The sequence below is a fragment of the Amblyomma maculatum genome, chromosome 6 (assembly GCF_055883805.1).
Source record: "Amblyomma maculatum isolate TAMU_Amacu chromosome 6, ASM5588380v1, whole genome shotgun sequence".
Lineage (NCBI taxonomy): Eukaryota > Metazoa > Arthropoda > Arachnida > Ixodida > Ixodidae > Amblyomma > Amblyomma maculatum.
The window spans coordinates 11,618,345-11,639,719 of NC_139349.1; the positions used below are offsets into that span (position 1 = coordinate 11,618,345).

General features: G+C 45.2%; 1 protein-coding gene across 1 annotated transcript; it reads right to left on the reverse strand.

Annotated features, from left to right (window-relative positions):
• Positions 1-3,873: 3,873 nt before the first annotated feature.
• LOC146185075 (uncharacterized) lies at positions 3,874-7,700 on the reverse strand. Its single transcript, XM_084605871.1, has 2 exons — positions 7,327-7,700; positions 3,874-4,213 (listed from the first exon to the last, which is right to left on the reverse strand). Exons 1-2 carry the CDS (start codon positions 7,698-7,700, stop codon positions 4,060-4,062), a joined length of 528 nt encoding a protein of 175 aa, XP_084461997.1. The 3' UTR covers positions 3,874-4,059.
• Positions 7,701-21,375: the final 13,675 nt, after the last annotated feature.

The window sequence follows — 21,375 nt, forward strand, 5'->3', positions numbered from 1 at the left end:
TTGAAACCCCCATTTCATTTATTCCCGATAAAGAAAACCTCACGTGCATAGCTTTTTCCATCTCTATAGGCCCGCGAAATAAAAAAAAAAAATCACGTGACTGACGCATTCATGCGCTACGATATTGTGGTGCTCCCAACCGTGCATGGTTTGAGTGACAGAAATTAGCTGCGGCCGTGACTCAACAGCCCAGTCTCAACGCTATACTGGCTGTACAGGCTGATATTTTTTTGTATTTCGCGGGCTTTCTTTAGAGCTTGGAAAAACGATGAGGCTTTCTTTATCAGAAATAAATGGAATGGAGGTTTTAGAAGGCGCTCTCAAATTTTACAAACCCAGTTATTGTCTAAAGGCAATAGTTAGTCAATTAGAAAAAATAACTACTAATTACTTAACTTCAAAATCAAAAATTGCCTGGGGTGAGCCAGTTGGCTGGCAGCTGTATACAATTGTGGTCCCTTTATCCTACCTCAAACTAACTGTGATAAAGGCTTTCATCTTTTTTTAACTGAGAAAAAGATAAGCCACATGTATTAAACTTGGCTAATTTTAAGGACAACAGTACCCTTCAAGTGATACCAGTTTGTGGCTGACCTTGAGAATGTGTTTACAACCAGCTTCAGCCTAAATTCAAGCAGACAGCCTGTACTCAGTATGCTACTGGTCAAGCAAACCTGCTAACTTGGGTGCTCTGACCACTGTCAAATTGGTGCAGCTGAAATCACTGCTTAACTACCCGCATGCACTTTTTCACAAAATGCATTAACCAGCGCAATGTCAAGATTCAAAGCACCTGAAGATGAGCAGATGGATGCTCTTAGGACTGTTTGTGTAGTCAATAATTTCACAAAACAACTCATTGTTGATGGCTTTTGTCCCATGCACTCAGATAAAATAAAATAGCAGTGGAGAAGCCTTGTGAAGTACCTTAACAAAACTGCTCTGCCCTCCTCATGTATGTATTTTTGGCATATATGTTATGCATATGATGAAAAGATTTTAGCACCTGGCTTACAGCGATGATTTATAACAGATATTGTTGCTGTGAACAGAGAATAATGGTGACGCCACAGAATATCGCTGGATGATTCGTTTCAAAACGTAGGATTTGTTTTTTTCATGACCACTTTGTCAAAAAAAAAAAATATATATATATAACAGCCTGATGCTGCTCCTCACTTTACCAGTTGGCAAATTTCCTAACGCTAAGCAGATATCAAGCTAAAATGAGCATTCCTGGTTACCAGTGGATACCGAATAGCGCAGTGTAATATACCCATCATTATTGGCTAAAGGAAAGTTACTGCGGCGTGGTTGGAGAGATGCGAGAACCCGTGCCTGCGCACGATGCCTGGCCGCTCTGCTAACAGTCTGCTGCTGACAATGTAGTTGGCTCTGTAGTAAAGCGGCTCTGCAGGGCTCAGAAAAATACCCGTCCCGCACAAATGAGTGTGCCGTAACGATTTACAGTGCGCGATAACTCGACTGCAGCAGACGCCAGCGAAATAAGAGCGCTCACCCTAGTGCAACGGCGAAAACCCGAATAATGTCGAATGAAACGCCTTCTATCATGGGTGGAGGTCCACATACGTCGGCATAGGGAAAAAAGCACCACTTTTACTGAATAGGCGCACAAAAGCATCGGTACTATGTCGCACTATTGCAAGAAAGCATTGAAAAGTCGACTAGTAGATGTTGCAGTGGCGCCGTCTGGCGGCGTTAATGAAAATCGGCGTGCCCGAGCGTCGTCGTTCGCGCCACTAGAAAGTATTCTAGTTCACTATAGTACAACGCCTACTGCACGCTGCTCGTTGAATCTGTCAGGCATCGTGCTACTATTTTGTGTTTGTTTGAGTGCGACAGCAAACCATACCATCCGTTTTATGCCGGAAGCTGTTGTCACCAGCAGTAGCGGCCACGGGGACTTCGAAGAACTGAGCTCCGCTTCCGTAGGCCGAACTTTCATTGTGAGGAGAGTCAGAGTTAACTACGACGGTTGCTCTGTTTTCAGTTATATTTCACAATTCTGATAGTAACTGTATAGACACAAACGCACAGCGAATGAACCGTACCGGCAGGCTCCGAACGCGTGATTTATTATATCGGGAGATGCTTTGATTTACAGTGAAGTGCGGTCCATTTCATGAATTGTAATTTTCTTCGACAATACCTATTCGATATTGCGGTGCTTTCGTATCCCATTAAACGTAAAACATGCTGTGTCTAGAATACCGTCCGATGGTGTTCTTATTCAGCCTCCGAGTATGCACGACATGCACAACAACAGCACAGCCCCTAGCGTCTTTGCAGTATAGTTTCCGTGGCATGTTGTTGAACTGAGCATCAAAAAACGTGCGGTCTCGGCTACACAATTCAAGTAAACGACAAGTTGCAAACACAGCAGCGGATGCCGCGAGCTTACCAAAGCGCGCCGCTCACTATCACGGCGCTCTCGTCGTGCATGCATGCTACTCCCTAGTCGTCGCTAGGCCTAAGTTGATTCGCATCGAAGGCATGCTCAGCGCTGGAGTAAATGGTCTGTCATACAATCCCGTTGTCGCATGTAATAAAAATAGATATGTTCAATTTCGGCGACGATTCAGTGTAGCTATAGCGAGCGAAATCAAACGATGAGCCGCGACATAGCGGCGGCAGCTGCCTGTGAGCAGAAACTTGCTTGTATTGCAGTTATCACTCCTATCGACAACACCGTAGAGCCCAACGCTCCTCAGGTAAGAATTGTTTTTGGCAGTCGTCCTATTATTTAAAGAAACAACAAATTTTACCGCGCTCTTCTGGCGCTGGCGCACGGGGTGCACCGTATCGCTGACGCGGGAGCCACGGCTTGCGGGAGACACGGCCGGCGCGGCGGGGGGAAGTGAAGTTGGTATCACATTCGGTAGTCCGCCGTTGGTACGAAGTCTGTCCGATTTTCAGAAAACGTTCATAGTCGATTTACTCGAGGATCTACTGGAAAGCAATGAAGCGAAAAGCCGCATTCGGACTGTCGTTGTATGCTTCCCGCATACGCTCTCGGCAATCAGCCTTCGATTTCTTTGAATTTTTGCCGTCCACTATCACGCAATGCTGTCACAACGACGTTACCGCCAATAATGGCACTAATGAAGGTATTTAAGTATTTTAAACGGCAAAATATTGAATAGCAAGGCCACTCTGCCATGCAGAAAGCGTGCGAGTGCACAGCCCACTACTGGCAACAGTGGGCCGGCGCATTGAACCTATTTGGAGTAAAGTCATAGGTTGGAGAGTATTTTCCTTCTCTCCGGCTTGCTTTCGGTAACACGCTAGGAGAGTTTGCATGTTGCACCATGCATTGCTCTGGGGCTCCTTGGTTTGAGTTAGGCGCTCAAAAACGGACTGGACTGCATTTTTTACTCTGCTGTTCAACCAACACGGCGTTTTTTTTTTTTTCTTTTTGCTTTGTTTTTTAATATCCAGAAACTAGTATGAATGTAAGCAATGACGAGCTCTAAAAATTTCAAGATAAATAATGTGCCCAACTGTCATGGTCAAAAAGCTACTTACTGTATTTTTGATCACTAACTCTGTTATTGACGTGACTAAGCATTATCTCTGGTGGCCACCATCACTGATGGCAAATTTGCTGCGAAGAAAACAATTTCTTAACAAAGAAAAAAAAAGAAGGCATTTTTAATTACTAACCGTCTTGAGTGAATGACCCTGTACAGCGGCGCGCCGAGCGATAGGCTCTTTGCGATTTCTGTGAAAACAGCAAAATCCTAGCAGAGTTAGATGCCGAAAATTATGCTTTATAGGAGAGAAATAAAGCTAATAAAAACAATGAGCCCCGCCATGCAAGTAACCTTCCCGCGACGCAAACCAGTTGCCACTGAAGAGACCAAGCTCAAGACCACGAACTCGTAGAAAGAGACGCACACAAAGTTGCAGCACTCAACTTCAGTCCGGATACCGTGAAGAGAAGCAGCACGAATATATACAGGCAATCATAACGTGACGCATTTGGCTCGTACGGATCTCCGAAAGAGAACGCAACGTTTTCCCCTAGTGGACATGAGCTCAGAGCCACCGGACTTTCGCGTAGCTTGGCAGCTCGTAAAGGGACACCGGGCACTCGGCATAGCTGGTGTCGCACTCGCCAAGGGTGCGGCCGCGCTTGGACGCCTTGTAGTATTCGTCCAGGAAGGAGAAGTTGTGGTGCTCCTTGGGGATCCTGCGATAACACAGTAATTAGCACGCTATAGGACAGCTGCTTCCGGCGAGTTGCGCTGCGGAAAGACAAAAGGAGAGGCACGCCGAAACTAAAATGCCGGTTGTCATCCGCGAAATATACCAGTCAGGAACAACAGGGAGAAACATTTAATTACCTCTTCTATGCCTTACTCTTGGAGCAGTCGACCAAACGCCTTTATGTTGGTCGCGGCCTGAAGACGCCAGAATGCCTATGAGTGCACGTTGTAAAGTTCAACAGCTTCAAATACGATCAGTTATTGTTAAGAACAGCCCATTCAATGTTGATAATAGATTTGTAATGAAATAAGACTCGAAGCCTGACCTTGAGTGCTGCATCTACAAGATGAAAGATGTTTTGTAAGCATGCATGTTGTGCCGTATTGCAAAAAGAAATTAGGAAAGCGAAGTTTAATGACTTAGTGTGATGAGGAAAGCTCATCGAAATTAACGGGCCGTGATGTCGAGAGTGACAATACTGCTCTGACGTCTTACGAGCCTGTTTGAAACTCTCTACGTTGATATACATACATGCTCATCCTTCTTTTGCGATGTTCGACTCGATCGCCTTCCCGGCTCGCTTCGCCGATTCTAAGCTTCAACGGCGTCGGCGCTGTAATGCCATACTATCGCTACAGTGAACGGAATTCATGGCAAAAAGACAGCTAAACACCGGCCGACCGACTGCTACAACACGGTAAACAAGTAGGCCGTCTGCGCCTGTTGCGCCGGCTACAAATCGCTTCTGCGGTTGTGTGACATCGCGTCAAGGCTGCGAAGCATTTTATTCATGCTTCCACCGCCGCGTCTAGCCGTCATCAACGAGAACATGACACTTAAAAGTCGTTGGTGGTGACCACGGTGGTGACAGCCAAGCGACCCTTATTTCCAACACGTGCGACCACCGCACTATCTTGTCCGTCTCCTCTGCCTTGGTGCGCTTCTCTCCGTGACGAGCGATCCGATATCTGAGGTACTTCTGCCACGGCCGCTCGATGCTTCCATCGAGCGGCCGTGCTTCTGCGCGTGTGTCTTCTTCTTCTTCTTCCTTGATATTTGGCACATACCCACGAAGGGGGATTGGCCAGGGTTCAGTGTGGACTGCCAAATGTCCTTAAGTTAAATTGGTTCACAGGAAGGGAAAGGCGCAGTAACTGTCACACTTGCTCTGTGGACACCCGAACCGCGCCGTAAGGGAAGGGAGGAAGGTGGAGCCGTAGTGGAGGGCTACGGAGTAATTTCGACCACCTGGGGATCTTTAACGTGCGCTGACATCGCACAGCACACGGACGCCACTTCGTTTCGCCTCCATCGAAACGCAGCCGCCGAGGCCGGGATTCGATCCCGGGAACTCCGGCACAGTAGTCGGGCGTCTTACCACTGCACCACCCCGGCGGGGCCCAAATGTCCTACACAAACTGAATTAATGTAATAAAGTAATTGACAACTAAACAAAAACAAAAGGTTTTAGATCACAAAAGTTATTGAATGAAAAAATATGATGCAAAAATTTGTAGTTTTGTAAATTTGGAATGCAATTAGCAGGGGAATCTGTCCGTAGCTGTTATGTAGTTATGTAAGTACTGACAAATTTGAGGCAACGCAAATCCTTTCGCACTCGCACCGAAGGAGAGTAGAAGCGGGACCGATAACGTAAATCCCAAGCGTGCAATTGGACTTTCTAAATGCACCCTCCTCTGATGTGAAAACCTTCGGCAAGCGAGAAGGAAGTGATCGATATTTTCAATTTCACCGCAAGCCTCACAAAGGTTTGTGGGGATGATCCCGCATCTACATAAATAAAGATTTAAGCGAGGAATCCTGCATCTCAGAAGAGTCATCGTAACCTCACACTGCCGTGATTTACATGCTCGAACTTTCCATGAGTATATGAGATGCTGGTATTCGGCTGTAGATAGCAAAGAATCATTGCATGTAGCGGCTAGGTATTGATATCGCTGGAAACGGGACATTCCAAAAATAGTGATATTAGGAATGGTACAAGAAACAGATGCATCAAGAGCTGATTTAGCCAGGAAATCTGCAGTTTCGTTATGAAAAATACCGCTGTGTCCGGGGACCCAGATGAAGCGTATTTCTTTCACCCACCCCGGTATGAAATAATTTAGTGAGCGGATCAACTGAGCATCCCGTGCTGACTCCAGTGACAACAAAACAGAAAGAGAGTCTGATAGAAAAATTATTTTTGATTGACTGCAGGGAACTTTTAGTAGCGCTAGCCCAATTGCCATAAACTCTGCTAGAAATATCGGTGTGTAATCCGGGACACGCACCGAAAAACTCCAGGAAAGAGACTCCGAAAAAATTCCAATCGCAGCTTTGTGCGCAATCACAGACGCATCAGTGGCAATTACAGCGTGATCAGGGAACTTTTCAAGGTGTTCACATAGGAGACTGGATATTAAATTTGAGGGCAAGTGCTTCACATTAGATGGAAATATAGAATCATAATTTATATCCACAAAGGACGTTGAGCAACCAATAGGACATATAGAAGCAAGGTCCACACCAATGTTTGTTAAAATGCTCTGCGTATAAACAACCTGGGGCTTGCAGACCCTTGGCCACTGGTGAGTGAGAAAGAGGGCGGGGTTTGACACAAAAATAGGTGTGTCTATCACCACGGCAATCGCACGCTAACCTTTTTTCGTCTCCCTTTACCTACTAAAACTGTGGCTTCGCGACTCCCCCGCTCTGCACCCAGCTACACCCCCAACTGGTAATTAAAAAAATGAAGCTATTACAAGTTTCGCTGAGCTAAAAAACGGCGCACTACAGTCACATTTTCTTCGGTGTCGACTTTGAAGTCTGAATCGAAAATAGCTGCGACAGATCCGAGCAAAATTTGATGGAAGAACTACAGCTGCTGCACTTAGCAACTGATATTACATGTCCTCATATGGAGAGATGACTTCGTATTATCTACAGTGCGCGACTTCGCCGAGACTAGTTTTGGAGTAGAACCTACGTACTGAAGAGCCAAGTTAGCCTAAATAGTTACAACTCCAGAGCAGCAAGTGGCGTGTCGAGAAAAGGTGCCAGGGGCCAATAAAATCATTTGCCCAACGCACTCACGTGAATAGCGCTTCGGCGACATCCCCCAGCAGACCTGGCATTCTAGGCATGGAAGCCACCTCGCAGAGAGACCTCTTGACGCACGCCTCCCCGTCCAGTCCAAACCGCCGCAGGAACCAGGCGATGCCCCGGTAGAAGGCCCAGCGGTCGTGTCCAGGTTCCAGCGAGCGCATATTCACCACCAGCTTCCCCGGGTCCGGCACGACCACCTCGAAGGGCACCCCGACGCCGATGTTCGAGCCAATGAGGGGAGTGCCCGTCGGCACCAGCGTCTTTAGGGCTGGCATGACCGTCACCGAGCCGAAGAAAGGAAATGTGTGCTCACTGGAACCGCAGTGCCACAGAAGCAGCAGGATCAGCCAGAATAGATGCATCCTCCCCAAGAAGGGGTCGCTGAAGTGCAGGTGCGAAGGTGATCTGGTTTTCAGCCTCCGTTCGTAACACGACTGCGATGGTAGGATCAGTTTTACGTCGTGTATGTCGGTCGCTAGCTGCCCAGCGCAACAGTCCCTTCGGCACCCCTTTCAGCGAATGATAGGTATCCAAATGTTGCTGGTTCTTGAGCTCTCCATGAGATTCTGTGGTAGATTCTAGACAAATAGTGACCTTGCCGTCATATAGAGACTTCTAATTCGGCAAATCAATCCGTGACTGCATAGCTAAAAAAAAGGATGAAAGGATAACTTATCATTCCCAATACATCGAGGCGAGGTTTATACTTTCGCAAGTCCACAAAAGGAGTAACATGAAATATTAGCATTTTTTTTTTAAATTCCAGAATTAACATATACCTACAGACCTCGTTAGCGTTGTTCCTCGATGTGTGGCGTATCCTCCAACCGAGACAGGTGTTCAGTCGCTTCGTCCGAAGAGGCCCTTCATAGACGCATCAAACGAGCCTCCACAGTGGCAACGAAGGGCAGCATCGGGTGGGCTGCATCGCCGGGTACCGTCTTTATAGACCTACACTAGGGCTGGGCCCCACGGTCTAGAACGCTTGACCGAGTTGTCTTTCGGCGCAAGGGATGGGCTCGCGTGAGAAGCGGATGAATTGTATGTCCACCGGTGCCGACACTCGGCCTGACCGCTATTTCTTCCCCTTTCCTCGGTCAGGGCTTGCGTGTGCTGCGCGCTGAATAGGACGAGCAAGGGACGAGATCATGTGAAAGCATCCGAAAGCGTGCGACGCGGCACGCAACGCCATGGACAAAGTGGAAGCGGACAATGATTGAGAGACGTTCACTGAGGAAGTTGATGGTTGCGTTATTCGCGCTCTGCTGTCACTTCTTACCTTTCACGGCGGCTTGTATGGACAAGGAATAAAAGCGGGACACGTGATTTTTATTTTTCTTTACTTTGGCTGCGTTGTCTACGTTGTCTATGAGTTTTGTAGACTGAAACGCTCAAGAAAAAAAGAACTGATACATAAAAAAGCAACAACCAACGCGTGGTGCCTGGACTGCACCTCTACCGCACCTACGTGTACTTGCGTTTGTGCCCACATTTTGCATCACCATATTGTTGGCTGTATGTGCGGCGCACATAAAAGCGAGCGTCGCTTTGTGTCTGCACCAGTTGTGCTCCAGCCGATGTTTCTCAGAACTAGTATTTTTGCAGGCGTGAAAATGCTCACTTGCTTTGTTACGCTGTTGAAAATAACGCAGCACGTATTCACTGCGAGGGATTGTGAAAAAATGTATTCCAGGTCCTCGCTCTCAATCTCTTCTTTGACACTATCGCGCGTGTGTCTACTGGAGAAATTCGCTGCCGCGCCTCCAAATCAAAGCAAGGGTACGGCGTCAGCGAAGCGCCTCTGATTTAAATGCCGCTGGGCAGAGCCGGGAAGCCGTGGAAGAAAGGGAGGTGTGGAAGGAGACAGCTAAGGGTGTGTGAATAGCCCTTTTCCCAGACTGAATATACTATTACAAGTCGAATATGGATCTAATAGTGAGAGAACCATTTGAATAAAAATTGAATATTTTCACGAATGTTCGCCAGGTGCCCAAATGTTTAACGACGAAGCGTCCGGAGCAACGAATCTCCAGCGTTTTCGCTGCGGCAAGGCGCTATTAGTCACACAGTTGTATAGAAGTTGAGACACAACACGTATCCTCCTTAGGTAGTCACAACACGAAGTCAGTGTATTAAATTTACCATCGTCAAAGGGGGCAAGATCTAAGAGTGGAGAGCTAGTGGGGTGTCACCACACCTCCCACCCCCTCCAGGCCTTTCAAAGCGAAATACTTTGCATAGCAAAACCCGTGCTCACGCTCATTCTTACGACCAATAAAGTCTATAGTTAACATGGTGAACTGGCCCGCCTCCAAGAGCGGTCACACAAATGAAGAAACTCTGTGCTAAACAAAACGGGACACTAAGGAGAAACGCACACGACGTGTGTGTGTGTGTTTTTGTGTGTGTTTCTTCTTAGTGTCCTGTTTTGCATTGCGCAAGTTCTCTGCATTATGTCGATTCACCAACTGGCCCAACGATCTACTCTACGACCATACATAAATCTGCACCTGTCGTCAAGTTATGCGCCCAGAAAGGGTACATTTTGCTGTTGATGACGGAAGACAGAAAACTCACGCCATATCTCAACACACGAGACGGGCGAGTTTACAGGTACGACGATAGCCTTCGATAAAACCACTATTCGCCAAACCTGCATGGGAACTGACACGTGGCCATTAAATAGGTCCCAGCTTCGCCACAGACTGATACAGGTTCGTTATACTTCAAAGACTTTGTTTGCTGCTTGTAAAACACCGCTTTGATGGTAGGTTTAAAAACACTCCCAACGGACAGTCGTCCGGTTCCTCCACTGAAGGAAGCGTCCGAAAGCTAGAAGTTATTCCGCACACACATGTGCTTGCCCAAAATATCAAATAGTTTGCAATAAAGTGTTGGGTGTAACTGTACTCTTCCCCGCACCTAGGAAGGTTATTAATGCGAAAGCATTACTTCGCTATGTTCAGAGATTTCTGTCCGCAGGCCGCGTCCGCAGACTGCGTCAAAATGAAGATGCAGACGGTCCGTCAGCAAAATTGTGTCCGCAGCAGTTGTATTTGAGAAGTGGTAGAGGTTAATGAGTGGTGTCAATCGATAGACGGTGACGAAATGTGTCAAAAAAGTCAAAAAATAATTAGGCCAATAAGTTAATTAATTAGAGGCAAAACACACAAAATTGTATCCGCAGCAGTTGTAATTGAGAAGTGGTAGATGGTTGGTTTGTTGCACAACTTTTATTTCCGTCGGAAATGTGCGTCATCTTCCCCGCCCCCTGCACGCATGCCGGGGAAGACGGGGAACGGGGAGTCGTGCGCCCGCGGATTATAGGCTGGCAGGTAGCCCTTGGCTTGTTGCGGCCTCTTCAGCCAGATGGACGGTGCGTTGCTGGATCGCAAGGTCCGCGCTTCGCAGCAGGGTATCTCAGGCTTCTCTACTAGTTATATATAATCCAATCCCTGGGGATTGTGGGCACTCCCAAATTATGTGGTCGAGGGTCCCTTTCGCCCCACAGTATTTGCACTGATTATTGTCCCTAAGGTCCAGCTAGCCCGAGCTCTCTACTTCCGATTAGCCGTCGAGCTATAGTCGAGCCCCCCGAACACTGACCTGCAAAATTACGAGGAAATCATCGACCATTATAAATTGGGACGTAGACTGGTACCCCCATCAGATATTAGCCTAAATAATAGAGAAGCTGTCACGTGGAGGCGGCTACTAATACCTTCATGAACCCGGTCTGAGAAGTGATAGAGGTTAATGAGTGGTGGCAATCGATAGAGGGTGACGTAATGTGCCCCAAAAAATAAGTAGGCCAATAAGTTAACTATGTAATTAATTAGAGGCAAAATATGTAAAAGTAAAGGCGAAAATGGTCTCATCAGCCAACGGCTTAGCGCCACATTTGAATGTATGATACTAAAATAGTTATTTAAATCAGTCCCCCTTGGCTGAGTCCCTGCCCCGAGGTCCATGTCGGTGTAAATAAAGTCTTCTCACTCACTCACTCAATTAAATCAGTCAATTTAGGTGACGTCAAGGATGTGACATCGAGCAACCTGAAGTCGAGCCAAAAAAGGGCAGATGAAGGAATTGGCGCGCAATTTGAAAGTACCAAAGTCTAAAGTAGTTAAGGCAGTCAATTAGGGTGACATCAAGGATAAGAACGTCACGCAACCGAAAGTAGAGCCGAAAAAGGGCATAGGAAGGGATTGGCGCGCAATTTTATATACCAAAGACTAAAATGAGTAAACAAGAAGTGAATCAACGTGACGTAGAAAATGTGACGTCACGCAACCGGAAAAAGAGCCGAAAAAGAGCATAGGAAGAGATTGGTGCGCGATTCGAAAGTACCAAAGACTAAAATGGGTAAACAAGTGAATTAAGCAACTAGAAGCAGCCAGAAGCAACCAACAGCATCCGTGCTTTCGCATTACTTCAATGCAGATTCTGCAGGGCTCTTTAATTTTTTCTACATGCGGGAATAGGCCGAGGTAAACAACGGAAGAGCAGAGCCCAAGACTGGCACCCGGCATCAAAAGTTGTGCACGTCGTGCGAGGAATTGGCGTGGTCTGTAAGGTTCACCCGCAGTGGTGGAGTGTTTATTGGACAGACCGGTAGACGCTTACTGGACGCACTGTGGGACACGCAACGTCGGTCAGAGATGTTTTCGAAGAAAACTGAATTGCCCCTGCACTGTAAGCACTTTGAGAAAAGCGGATGCACTCCTTTCTTAAATGGTTTTGTTTTCCTTACCGAAAAGAATGACAGGCTAACACGCTAAGCTCAGGATGCAGTGGTACCTTCCAATTGCAGTGAAGTCTGTATTAGCACGTCGTCGGTCGCGCTTACCGATAAAGTGTTGAGCCACCTGGGACATCGATATTCAAATTCAGACTTTTTACTTTCTTACGTGTTTTTTTTCCCTCATCATCTTTTCAGTTTTTGGAGATGTTTTCTCTTTAGCCTTGTTCCTCTGTTTCTTCTTCCGGCATGGCCCTTTACACCTTCGAATCACGGTGCTTCAAGTTTTAGTAGTTTTCATCTTAATGTTTTTACTCTCTGAAGGGACTGCTTCTGATCGCCTACCATTACGCAGCATGCCTTCACTCCCTTATTCCACATATACATGCTTTTTTGCTTCAGTAAGTTGTAGCCAGCCACGTGCACGTGTGTTCTTCGCTGAGTGACGTCTATTTGTCGGCTGTAGTTCTTTCCAAATCCAAATCCACTTTATTTCCAACCTAGAAGCTGGGGGTCCCCCAGGGAAAAAGCTGTCACAGGCAGCTTGACTGGGCCCTGGGGGCCTACAGACAGCATCTCGCAGTGGATTTCACAGCACAATCAAAATTGGATATGTACATGAGATCAAAAGCAAAAGAATTATACACACATCAGATATCAGAAATGAATATGAAAATCACAGTAATAATCATTGCCTAATATATAAGAGAAATGCGCAATAACTTAGACAGGACACAGGAAGAAACACATACAACAGTTCACGAGCGCAAACTGTTGTATGTGTTTCTTCCTGTGTCCTGTCTAAGTCGCTCACGTTTCCAACCATGTTCACCCAACAGATTCCACGATCATCTACACAGATTCATCACGAACTAACGTCGGAGTGGCTGCTTACTCAATTCAGAGCTGTAGCGATGTAGTAACGCATACCCTCGGTCCTTATAGATCCTCCTCCTACAGCGACTCTCGAGACCCTACCAATAGTTACCAGTATTCAAGACCTCGCACAAGCACCCCCTAGCCCTTCAGGATATACCATATACACTGATTCAATACAAGCTATACGCGCCATTCACACGGGTCGCATTCCTGAAGAACTACACGATGATCTACACAAAGCTCTTACCAAACTACGTCCCCACACTGTAACACTGAGGTGGATTCCTGGTCACGCTGGAATCCCAGGCAATGAGGTAGTGCATCGCCTCGCCCGCGAACTTCAACACCGGGCGCCTGGGATTCCCTGGCCTTATCCACCAACGTGGGACACTACTCTTCACTACAAAAAAGAAATCAACGTTCACTACGACAACATTAGAGAAACTCTCCGTACACTTCCTCTTCCTGATAAATCTCTCACTACCACGCAAATCCGCATTCTTAGACGCATACAACTAAATACACTGCTTACTCCTGCCCGATCTTTTCTATACAGAATCATACATTCCCCTGCATGCCCAAATTGCCCAGAACACTATGCAAACTTGGAGCATTGCATCTTTTCATGCCCTGTCGCCCTCCAATCTCCTCACTTTCCACACCCTCCTCCCCCAACGTGGCGGGCTTGGTTAGCCTCTGACCAGCTGCAAGATCAGTTGGCCTTGGTGACCCTGGCCCAGGACATTCTTAACGCTTAATGTAATGCGTTAAATAAAGTTGGTTCCTCCTCCTCCTCCATTGCGCATTTCTCTTATATACTATGCAGAACCAAGTAGCCCGACAACACGCTCTTCTGAATCATTGCCTTATCATAGAATTTGTTCATTCGTGTCTATATGTGTTAAGCAGGGCAGTAAAGTCAATGTGGGCTTTAAGTTTATTATAAAGCGATGGTATGCGGTAGTCATGGTACCATCACCGCATACCATCACTTTATAATAAACTTAACGCCCACATTGACTTTACTGCCCCGCTTAACACATTTAGACACGAATGAACAAATTAATGATGGTATGCGGTAATCAAGAGTGGCCCTGCCATAATTTGTTCGTGTATGTGATACTGGTTTTAGCTTCCTACATAAGCTGTAAGCATGCAAGGGACGATGCATATTATTGGGAAGGTTACGTTTACGCATACAGAGAGACTGTTTGTAATCATATAATTTAGTTGCTTTAAGCATATTATGTTTAGTAAACAAGGGATCAGTAGATAGCCGGCTAGGGTTTCCATAAAAGTTTTCAAGAATTCGTAGTACCTTTTTTTGTAGTCGCTCGTGTTTATTATAATTATGGATGGTTGTAACTCCCAAAACTAAAATGTAATATGAAAGACGAGAGTAGAAATTAGCAAAAGATATTGCTTTTTTGAGCATCACTGGAAGTAATTCTCTCAGCTTATAGAGACAGCCAACTGTTTTGCATAATTCTACCGCCAGCTTGCTAGCATGCGTGTTCCACGACATGGTTTCTTCAAACCAGACGCCTAAATATTTTTCTGAATTTGCACGTTGCAAAGCTATACCTTGAAAGTTTAGTACTAGCTCAGTATCACAGGCTTTGTTATAAGGCTTGAAAATAATATAATAAGTCTTTTTAACATTCAAGGTTAATCTGTTTTTATGCAACCACTCTTTGGTCAAATAACTATTTTTGAGTGTTGAATTGGGTTACGGTTTGTGCAGAGAAAAAAATATTTGTGTCATCAGCGCACATGACTAATTTCGGTGAAAGAGAAATTGCACATGTCATTAATATAGAAAATGAACAACAAAGGTCTGAGGATCGATCCCTAAGGTACATCATGTCTTACTGTTGTAATCGAAGACGTCAGGTCACCAACTTTTACACACTGTTTTCTGTCTGAGAGGTAACTTGTGATAAGATCAAGAGCAACACCACATATGCCGTAATCTTGCAACTTTGAGAGTAATATATTATGGTTTACACAGTCAAATGCTTTTCTGAGGTCAATGAATAAGCCTACAGTGAATTGTTTGCGATCCATATTTTTAAGTATTTAATCTTTGATTTGTAATAAGGTCATTTAAACCGATTTTCCATTCTGGAAGCCGTACTGTGATTCACTGATAGCATAGTATTTAGTAAGAAAAATTTTAAGTTGAGCATTAATAACATTCTCAAAAACCTTAGAAAATATGAGCAAAACGGATATTGGGCGATAGTTTGATATATCACTAACACTTACACCTTTGTGGACCAGAGTTATATGTGCTTGTTTCATGTCAGGAGGAAATATACCAGTTTCAATCATTTGATTGATTATAAATGAGTGGTTTGGCTATAATAGGTGCTACATGTTTAATAGGGACACTGCTCAGGCCATCTCATCCAGCCGCGAAATTCTTTCAAATTCTGGCCATGTAGCTGATGACTGCTTGGGAAGTAACTGGGGAGAGCATAACTGAATTCTAAAGCCTTGGGCGAAGTCTCAAAAACAAATTAGCACAGTCTCTGTTTGGAGAAACATACTCGCCAACGTTAGCAAAGAACTCATTCATTGTGTCCAACGCCTCTATATCAGCCTTCCTATCAGCAAAAGCTACAATATTAAAAGGACATTTAGTTCTAAGGTTATTGGACAAACGACTGACTTCCTGCCATAGCTTTCTTGGGTTGTTGTATATCTCAGCAATAGTAGTACATTTTCGCACTCTTTAAATCAGCATTTAATTTATTACGGAATGTCTTGTATTGTTTAGTAGGATAGTGTCACAAGATCGGAGAAAAGAATGGTACATTTTGTTTTTTACTTTTATTCTCTTATGCAGGGTGGTCGTAATCCAAGGATTGTGCATTTTTTTTCTTCGGTTAGACTTGTGCACCAAGGAAAAATGTTTCTCATAGCAGGCCTTGAATATACCCAGGATGCTTGACTAGGATTGCAATTGGTGTAGACACTTTCCCATTGAATATTTTCTATTTCAGTGTAAAATTTCTCGAGCGAAGCAGAGCTAATGTCCCAATAAGTAGAGCTAAAAGTAGCTTTCTGCTTGACGATCACTGTCGGCAATTATGTAAGAATCGAGAAGTGGTTACTGATATCAAGGGAAAGCACACTTGATAAGCACTGGTCACAAGGTACATACATTGGTGATGCAGATATCTAGAAGTGTGACACTGGTATCGGTAACACGGGTAGGCAAGGAAATTATATTTGAACAAGCTAAAGTGCGAAGTATGGTTTCTAGGCGCTCAGAAGATGAATCTTCACCAAGCATATTGATATTCACATCGGCCATAACTAAGAAGGCTCCTTGCATTGAATGGAAGCTTGACAGCAAAGTTTCCATGAATTCAAAAAATTGGGGTGGCCTATAGACAGCTGCTATAAGAATATTTTTTAACCGTACCACAAAAAACTCAACATTGGGTGTAATGCATGTTAATTCGCTGACAACTTCACAGGCAATTGAGGCTTTGATGAATATAGCAATTCTACCGCCTCGGTTTGCGGGCCGCACGATGCCGTGTTAAATATAATCTGGCATTGTCGATGGACTATCAGTAACAGAACGCACTCGCCCAGATCCAAATTTTTCTCTTCTACAGCCTCGGAATGGAATAGGTTACATTAGGCAGCTACAGGGCTTAAAGTCAGAGGTGTCTTGGGGAGGGCCGAGACCCCCCACCAGTATTTAAGAGGGGCCCGAGACCCTTCGCGCTCGAAGATATATGGACTGCATGAATATGAAGCAGGCTGTCGTATTACAATCCTGTCATTATTAGAACATTTCTCTATTCTTTCGGCAATTTGGCAGAAAGTTCTAATAAGAACCATTAACATATCTTCTATACCCGCGATGGCTGTAAATAATCTCTCACATTTGTATAAAACGATGTGCGAAGCAGGCCGCCAGCCGCTTTCTCTCTTGCCTTCATTTTCCTTGCCACTTGTGCTGGATTTAGCAGTGACGCCCTCCGATGGAGCCAGACTTTAAGCACTGGGCAGCTTAGCATTAAAAGTGATGAGGGAATACATGTATTAAGGCCAGGGGCATTTGCAGATCCAGACCATAAGAATGGGGTAACTAGGAGAATAAGAATTCGGTAGAGTATGCTTGGCAGACTCTCTCAAGCGATTGATAGCCCCCCCCCCCCAAGGTGGAGGATATTTGTAATAAGAGAGTAATTACTCACTGGCACCCACCCAAGCGCAGCTATACGGCTACAAAGGAGAGCTATACAGCTATCTCAGAAATTTCGTAGTCGAAGAAAAATTCGTCCTACTCCGGGGATCGAACCTGGAACCACCGCCTTTCCGGGTAGTCGCTCTTCCAAATGAGCTAACCAGGATGGTCAGCAGATCAGATGGTAGGGCGAGAGCCAATTGGTCTGTAACTCGCAGTGCGAATCATGTTGATCGAATATTTAGGGAAACCTTCGGACCAGGATGAATTTTTCTTTAACTACGAAGTTTCTAAGAAAGCTTTATAGCTCTCCATTTTAGCACTATGGCAGCGCTGGGCTGAATTCCAATGAGTAGTTCATCATCATCATCATCAGACTGACTATACCCACTGCAGGGTGAAGCCCTCTCCCATATTTTTCCAATTAACCTGGTTCTATGTTAGCTGTATCCGCGTGACCCCTGCGAACTTCTTAACCTCATTCGCCCATCTAATTTTCTGCCATCCCGTTACGTTTTCCTTCCCTTGAAATCCAGTTTGTTACCCTAAGCGACCATCGGTTATCCTCTCTTCGCATGTCCTGCCCATGCCCATTTCTTCTTCTTAATTTCCACTAGAATGTCGGTAACTTGAGTTACTTCTCTGACCCACTCTGCACGCTTCCTATCTCTTAATGTTACCCCTACCATTTTTCGTTCCATAGCCCTCTGCGTTGTCCTCAACTTAAGAACCCTCTTGGTTAGCCTTCACGTTTCAGCCCCATAGGTGAGTACAGGTAAGATGCAACTGCTGTGTACTTTCCTTTTGAGCAATACCGGTGAGCTGCTAGTCATAATCTGCGAGTGCTTGCCAAATGCGCCATCCTAATCTATTCGTTATTTCCTTTTCATGGTCCGGATCTGCGGTTACTACTTGTCCCAAGTGGACATATTCACCTACTACTTCCAGTGCTTCGCTACCTAACGTGAAGTGCTGTTCCTTCCCGAGGCTGTTGAACATTACCTTAGTCTTCTGAATATTCATTTCTAAGCCTACCTTTCTTTTCCTGTCTAGGTCACCAATCATTCATTGCAGTTGATCTCCTGAGACAATGTCATCCTGTCATCAGCAAATTGCAGATTAATGAGGTATTCTCTGTCTACCCTTATCCCTAACTGCTTCCATTCCAACTCTCTGAACACTTCCTCTAAGCAAGCTGTGAATAGTATTGGGGAGATCGTGTCTCCTTCCCTAACACCTTTCTTTATGGGAATTTTGTTACTTTCTTTATGCAGAACTATGGTTGCTGTGCAGTCACTATATATATCTTCCAACACTTTCACGTACGGCTCGTCTACTCCGATTTTGCAATGCCTGCATCATCGCCGAGGTTTCAACCGAGTCAAATGCTTTTCCGTAATCAGTGAATGCTATGTATAAGAGCTGCTTATATTCCGAGCATTTTTCCATCACCTGATTGATGGTATGGATATGATCGATAGTAGAGTACCGTTTCCGAAAACCTGCTTGATCCTTTGCTTGATTGCAGTCTAAGGTTGTCCTGATTCTATTAGCGATTACCTTCGTAAATACCTTATACGTAACAGACAGTAAGCTGATTGGTCTGTAATTTTTAAGGTCCTTAGAGTCCCCTTTCTTATGAATGAAGATAATGTTTGCATTCTTCCATGGTTCCAGTACGGTTGATGACACCAGGCACAGCGTATACAGGCACGGCCGGTCTCAATGCGCGCGCTCCCTCCATTGAGACCGGCCGTGATACAGGGTGGCCAGTTTTTCTAGCACGATATTCCCCTCGTCCTTCAACAAATCTGTAGTTATCTGATCCTCTCCAGCTGATTTTCCCCTTTTCATAGTTTCTAATGCTTTCCTGACCTCGTCCTTCGTCACTGGTGGAACATCAGACTGTTTTTCCCTACCGCCAATCTCACTACGGTCCTGACTACTTTGGCTACTGTAGAGATCTGTATAGAACTCCTCAGCTACTTTGACTATCTTGTCCATATTCGTGACGACGTTGCCCGCCTTGTCCCTTATTGCATACATCTGGTTTTTGCCTATGTCCAATTTCTTCTTCGCCGCTTTAAGGCTTCCCCTATTCTTTACAGCATGCTCAATTTTCTTCATGTTATACTTCCTTATATCGGCCACTTTGTGCTTAATGATTAGCTTTGATATCTCTGCCAATTCTATCTAGTCTGTTCGATTGGAAGCTTTCATACTCTGGCATTTCTTAATCAAATCTTTCGTCTCCTTAGACTGCTTACCGGTATCCTTTCCAACTATCCGACCGCCTACTTCTACAGCGCACTCAATAATATTATCTCCAAAATTATTATTCATTTCTTTCAGGGTAATATCGCCACCCTTAGTTGGAGCTGAATATCTATTCTGTAGCGATATCCTGAACTCTTCTGCCCTCCCCCTCATCGCTAATTTGTTGATGGACTTCTTTTTAAATAATCTGTTGAGTATTTACTCAATTACTCAAGTAATGAGTAATTACCCCTTTATTACAAATCTAATCCACCTAAGCTCAGGTATCCCGAAGAAATACACACCAAGTCCGTTCGATATACCTTTAAAGCCATTGATCGGGTCCATCCGACGAACCTTTAGCCACAGCTGTTCGAAAAAAGTAGGCAGCATAACTAGTAGACTTTGAGACTTCGAGCACTGTCCTCGGATATGACTATGCCGACCCATACTGCTGAGCGCCTCTTCACCAGTGCTCAAGCTACTTTGCAAATCTGCCGTTCACAATGATTTCCTTTCGTTTTAGTTCTTGCATTCAACTGCCGCTGATAAGTGAACGTGAGAAGTCATCGGAGCTTGTGAAGAAAATGCCACTTCCCGCTCACATTCTGCGCCCAGCCACTGTGAATATTCTGTTGCTATTCTTGCCGTTTAACTGGAACGCTCCTCGTGTCTCGCTTGTAGACTCGCTCAGTCTCTCCGTGCATAGCTGCTGCCGAATGTCCGACCACAAATGTGGCATGGTACACTGAGACCGCAACGCCGCAACATATTTCACTCGAACTCACTGAAACCCGAGGCATCCGAATTGCGAAATGGACCGCAGCGGCACGGTTCCTGGGCATCGCCATTTTTCATACTTGGCGCCAATATATAGTAGCAGACGACAACATTTTTTTTCTGTCATTATTTTTCTCTTTTGCTTCAGAATACGCAACCTGATTGTGTGCTCTCAAGTAGCCTGGCACCGTCTTACTTCACATGTCACGCGTACGTCACAATTTGAAAAAAATGGCGAACTGTCTAGAATAGGGTCCCTAGTACATTTTTAATACCCTTTTTTGAATTTTGACTTAGCACCCTTACGTCCCCGCCCTGCTATTTAGCCACCAGTATTCCAAACGCTCACCACGATTTGCGATAGCAGCAGTTAAAACTAGCAGTGGTTAGGCTACCCGCGTGACTAGGGTAAAGATGAGCAAACCACGGTTTCGCGTAATTGCGGTTAACCCAGTCCGTGTCTTGTTTTTCATTTGCTCTCATGTGATGAACATCGTTCGTACATGCGGACGGAAGAGTTTGCAGAAGTATGTCTGCAATCGCCTTTATGGGCTGGATGTGCCACGAATCACCCTGAAGGGACCAGTTAGGACCCAAAACGTTCATCATCATCATCAGCTGGACTATACCCACTTCAGAGCAAAGGCCTCTCCTATAATCCTCTATTAATGGTCCTGTGCTAGCTGTATCCACTTGACCCCAGCAAAAAACCACAAAACATTGCTGGTCTATAATAAAGAAGTTTGAATTTTTGACTTTAAAGCATTGGCTAATAAGGATGGCTACCTCGTTACTTGTTTTGTTTTGGTGCCCAACAAATCTTTATAGATATCTTAATGCACCCTCACAGATTTACGGTATTTAACGTCCCAAAGCAACTCAAACTATGAAAGACACCGTAGTGGAGGTCTACGCTAAATTGGGTACCCCCCCCTCGACCAAAGACGCACTGGAATTCCGTGTAGAGAGCAATGCAAAGCTTCCTCAATACTGCAAGAGACAGGTCATCTGCGTGGCCTTCAACGCCCCTTTTAAGGCGAAAGCCTTTAATGGCTCATATTGTCGTGGACATAGTGTGTCCCGCTTTTGCGGCGGCTGTCACGTGGCGTTCCTTGGCACACGTTAAGTGCGGGATTGGAAATTACAGAAACGATAGACAAGATGAGACTTC